This window comes from Glandiceps talaboti, chromosome 8, assembly GCF_964340395.1.
Source record: "Glandiceps talaboti chromosome 8, keGlaTala1.1, whole genome shotgun sequence".
NCBI lineage: Eukaryota > Metazoa > Hemichordata > Enteropneusta > Spengelidae > Glandiceps > Glandiceps talaboti.
This window is the reverse complement of record NC_135556.1, coordinates 3217501-3222821: the sequence shown is the minus strand read 5'-3', so window position 1 is coordinate 3222821 and position 5321 is coordinate 3217501. Positions and strand designations below refer to the sequence as shown.

Here is a 5321-nt window from a genome sequence, read left to right as displayed (position 1 = left end):
TTGAGCTCTAAAACTATGTCACATGGAGGCGGCGTTAAAAATGTTTTTCATTGGAATATTTGAACATTTTTCAGAGAAAGGAAATTTACGTAGGGCCATTTTTAGCACAATGGACTAGGGGGGGACGGACACATTTTATGCCACAGACTGCGGTTGAGTCCCCCCCCCCCCTTCTCCACTCTTGTAATTACTGAAAATTCCCGTATGTATGCCATGGTCAAGTTGTAATATGTTTATTTCGAATTTTGTTTACATCCCGTCGCACAGTATTAGTACATCTGGTTGTAGATATGAGCCCAGATCACATGTTTCGATCGACTTTAACTGATGGTGGTAAAACAAAATCGCTTCTGCACGAAACACTGGACTTGAAAACATTATAAGACACCCAGCTGACCTGAGAGAAATTGTACGCCTGAAAGCTACTAGTATCTCTAATCACCCAGGCACGGAGTTATCGAAACAACACATTTGGTTAACTATTTTATGTCACTTGATCAGCTTTAACTACAATAATTGTCATGGAAACGTCTAACCTTTAAGTATTTGGTATGAATTATGTCTATCGCCGGTGGTTTACTAACGATTATTACAGAACAGCCGGATCTAGACTGGTTTACATCAGGACTTGAAATGTACAGGACACTATCAATAACACAGCTGTACAGACTGACAGTAATGTAACATATTGGGAGTTCATATCATTCTACATAATCGTTATCGTAAGATTGCATAAGTTGTATCAATGCTATTCTACTCTTTCATTCAATTGTAAGCTAACCTGGAGGATGAGAAAGAAGGCTGACAACAAGAAAAACAACTTCTCTACGAAAAGAAATTAGCTTTTTCTAAAATTATGTGGAAGATCAAACAATTTCAAATCAATGATGAAAGCTGATCAGTGTAAACGTTTAGTCTAGCTTTAAAAAATTAACATCGATTCGCACCATATGAGTTGATCGCCAAAGCTTTCGCCAGATATCCACCATTTACTCAATACACACAAGTCCAATCCTCTGGCCGGTCAGAGCACTGTTGATCATAGACGGCCAGATCAGCCGTTGAGGGCGCGGTCTATGATAAGCCCGGACCAATATTTCTGTATATGATGTAGTCAGGTATGTGTCAGTATGAACAGCATGTAAGAGTTATAAATTGAGAAAATTAAGTAATTAATTATTGTTGAAAAATAAACTATTCTTTGTACTTTATTCCACTCTGTAACATGTATATTGGAATCTAAATTCCTTCAATCTTTTGGGATCGGAGGGTTAGCTGCAGATATCGATCTACATCGAGTATAAAAGATCTGTGGTTTCCCACTAGGTCCAACAGTTTTTCCTACCTGTCGGCCCTAATGACCAACTGTCATTTAATTTCACACACTGGTCGTTATTTCAGAAAACACTGGCCAAGCAATGGTGGATACCTAGTAAAATCTTTGGTGAAGTTAAATTTATGAATTTGAACAATTTCGATTTATCATATATATATATATATATATATATATATATATATATATATATATATATATATATATATATATATATATATATATATATATATATATATATATATATATATATATATATATATATATATATATATATATATATATATATATACACCTAAATGTATAACTAGGACAAGGTTCTATAAATAACAAAACAATGCGAAGAATCCTGGTGACGTTTATTACACTTTGGCAAGACAAATTGAAATATAACAAGTCTTACAAATGAACAAACTCATCAAGTGATCAATAAACGGTAAGATGGCAATTAAAGAGAGAATCAGTCAAAACGTCGGATCCAATTAATGAATGGATGGTGAGAACGTCGACGGTGGTGGAGTTGGCGGAATATACAATGTGTGTACGTGATGAAAACGTCGACGGTGGTGGAGTTGGCGGAATACACAATGTGTGTACGTGATGAAAACGTCGACGGTGGTAGAGTTGGCGGAATATACAATGTGTGTACGTGATGAAAACGTCGAAGGTGGTAGAGTTGGCGGAATATACAATGTATGTAAGTGATGAGAACGTCGACGGTGGTAGAGTTGGCGGAATATACAATGTATGTAAGTGATGAGAACGTCGACGGTGGTAGAGTTGGCGGAATATACAATGTATGTAAGTGATGAGAACGTCGACGGTGGTAGAGTTGGCGGAATATACAATGTATGTAAGTGATGAGAACGTCGACGGTGGTAGAGTTGGTGGAATATACAATGTGTGTACGTGATGAAAACGTCGATGGTGGTAGAGTTGGCGGAATATACAATGTATGTAAGTGATGAGAACGTCGACGGTGGTGGAGTTGACGGAATATACAATGTGTGTAAGTGATGAGAACGTCGACGGTGGTAGAGTTGGCGGAATATACAATGTGTGTAAGTGATGAGAACGTCGATGGTGGTAGAGTTGGCGGAATATACAATGTCATGAATGTGTATAAGTGATGAGTGAATACTGCGGTATAGATACAAATGGGTAGGGTGTGATGGGGAGGGTGTAGGGTGGATGGCATTGGACAAATGAATAAGTGAGAGTTTGAAAATGAACAATTTAATGAAATAGTAGAATTTAATTCGACCCTTTATTTCCTTCCTTCTAACATCAATCAAATAGTTAACTTTGTAAGTGCATGCCAAATCCCTCGCACACTTCTGTAAATGGTAGTTGTCCCGACTTCATCAGTTATCAGGAGTGAGACTACACTGTCGTCTGAACTCTTGTCCAATGTTATGAATCCATTTATTAGCCACTGAAATGCCAAATAAAATACACAGATATTGAATGACAATGAATGACAATAACGTTTATTGAATGAACTTAGTTGACGTGAACGTTATCTTCGTCGACAGAAGGGTGATCGTTGCTTTGGCAGATCTTGGCAGTGTTGCGTATAGTTTATTGTTGTCGTTGCAGCTATTTCTTTTGTCGCTGTTATTGTTGTCGTTGTTGTTGTTGTTGTTGTTGTTGTTGTTGCTGCTGTTGTTGCTGTTGTTGTTGTTGTTGTTGTTGTTGTTGTTGTTGATGATGATGATCCCTGTTATTTGCGCACGCCTACAGTATTGTCGACGTCTATGCATCGAAACATATTTACACAACAACAAAAAACATTAGATTATGAAATTCAATAAATTTGATAATGTCAAATGATTTCCTTTGGGTTTTTGGTTTCTTAGGTAGACATGGCGCAGAGCAATAAAGCCACGTGGAGTCATGATGGGTGAATAGTTAGCGTGACCGAATCTACAGGTTGCAGGTTCGAGCCCCGTCGCTGCCTGCTGTTTGTTTCTGAGTGGCCAAAGTCCTTGGGCAAGACCACGACTGTGCCTCAGTCAACCCAGCTGTATAACTGGGGACCTGGTAGGATGTAGGTTGCAATGTGAAGGCTTTAATCCTATGCGCTTAAATGGCTGCAATGGATTGTATGCTCCCCGGGGAGTTGAGGAAGTCTAAAGGGCCGTTGTGCTGTTCTGATCCGGGGTAATAATTGTAAAGCGCTTTGAGCACGGAGTGGGAAAGCGCTATATAAGAACCCAACATTATTATTAAACTCCTGATTCTACAACCATTGATAATATAATAGTCTTTGTATACAGCAAGACGTACCCCATTTTGAACCTAGTAATACAGGACAGCCAGCATGTAAAGTACGTACATCACCCTGCCCTGATGGTAAGAGATTCCACCAGAACGCTGCTGCATTCTGTAGAAAACAAAACATTGTGGTAAATAGTAATAAATGTTGTCGTATACGCAATTTATTTGGAGCTGAGACTACAAGAACAAAACTAAAGCATGTTTGGTTTATTCACAGGTACGCTATTCACAGGTACGCTATTCTCCCGTACGCTATTCACAGGTACGCTATTCTCATGTACGCTATTCTCATTGTAAGATCATAAATTGGTTGTGAATCTTAGCATTATTTAACATAACGTAAGATGGCTTTAATGCTAATTTTCTGTGCTATTATTTTCAATTTTTCATCTAAATTTGCATGACACATGGTGTTTCGTCCAATGTGTTACTCACATGTACTGTATTGCATGTGGCACTGATAATATTGATAGTGATTCTGTCTCTCGAATCTCGACCCGTGTACAACTAATCATCATCATCATCATCATCATCATCATCATCATCATCATCATCATCATCATCATCATCATCAGGTCGGGGCATCTGGACACCATTGACGAGTTGCCTTCACACCTCTCTGTTCTGCATTATGTTTTGCAGCTCCTTTCTCGTTATGCCAGTGTCTATTTCCAGTTGCTCGATGTCGGTTGTTGCTGGGCGGCCTCTTCTTCTTCGGCCATGATTAGGTTGCCAGAAGAGGAGGTTTGCGATTTCTTGTTTGCTTCGGTAGCAGTAGCCAGCAAATCTAAGTCTTCGCTCTCGTAGGGTGTCAGATATTAAAGGTAGATGTCTATATAGTTGAGCATTTGTTAAGTGTTGCCTCCAGTTGATGTTTAGTGCTGCTCTTAGTCGTCGTGTGTAGCATCTATTTAGACGTGTTTCTAGAGTTTTTGTTAAGCCCCGCTCTCTGCCCCATATAGTAGAATGCTTTCAACGTACAGTAACTCTGGAAAACTGGATTTTGAGATTTCTTGGGAGGTCTGATTTCCAGATGTTGTCCATTTAGTGCAGACCAGGCTTTCCATTTCCTGATTTCCATGTCTTTTGGTGTTGAGTCTATCCAATCATGCGCCTAGATATTGAAAGTCATTTTGTCTCTTGATGTTGTGTCCTTTGAGGCTGTTTATGGGCCATGCTGGTTATAGCTTACGAATTCTCTTTTATATTCATTTATATGAAGTCCAACTTCAATGGCAGCAGATTCAACTCGTTGGAGGAGGGTTTGTGCATCTTCAATGGTATCTGATATAAGTGCAATGTCATCTGCCAAGTCTGTATCTGTGAGGTAGTTGGCAGGGTAGCGAGTGCTTCTTCGTACAAAGATTGTTAGCCCTAGGTGTTCATAATTATTGGTGGCATTTCGCATTTCTGTATTTTGGTAGAGTCCTAATTGCATGAATTATCTTGTTAGGGACTCCATAGGCTTTCAGTATTTCTATAATTTTTTGTCGATTAATGGAGTCGAAGGCTTTTCTAAAGTCTACAAATGCGACAACTGCTCCCAGGTCTTTTGCTTTAATTTCCTCAATAATTACAAATATTAAGTACATAAATAGTACAAATAATAAGGAAGGCATATTATGACGTTACAGCACAAGATATCTATAGTTGATATACCTAGAGTGAATTTTCGTTTGATTTTACATAGCTGCTGCTGCTGATGATA

At 38.7% G+C, this 5321-nt stretch overlaps 1 protein-coding gene across 1 annotated transcript in view; it reads right to left on the bottom strand.

The window, feature by feature from the left end:
- Positions 1-2697: 2697 nt before the first annotated feature.
- The window catches only part of LOC144438706 (prolyl 4-hydroxylase subunit alpha-1-like), a 12953-nt gene continuing 10329 nt past the window's right edge, over positions 2698-5321 (bottom strand). Inside the window, exons 12-13 of the mRNA XM_078127852.1 lie at positions 3623-3719; positions 2698-2768 (exon numbers count right to left, since the gene is read on the bottom strand). Coding sequence (XP_077983978.1) covers positions 2698-2768; positions 3623-3719 — 168 coding nt within the window. The remainder of the gene's footprint in view (positions 2769-3622; positions 3720-5321) is intronic.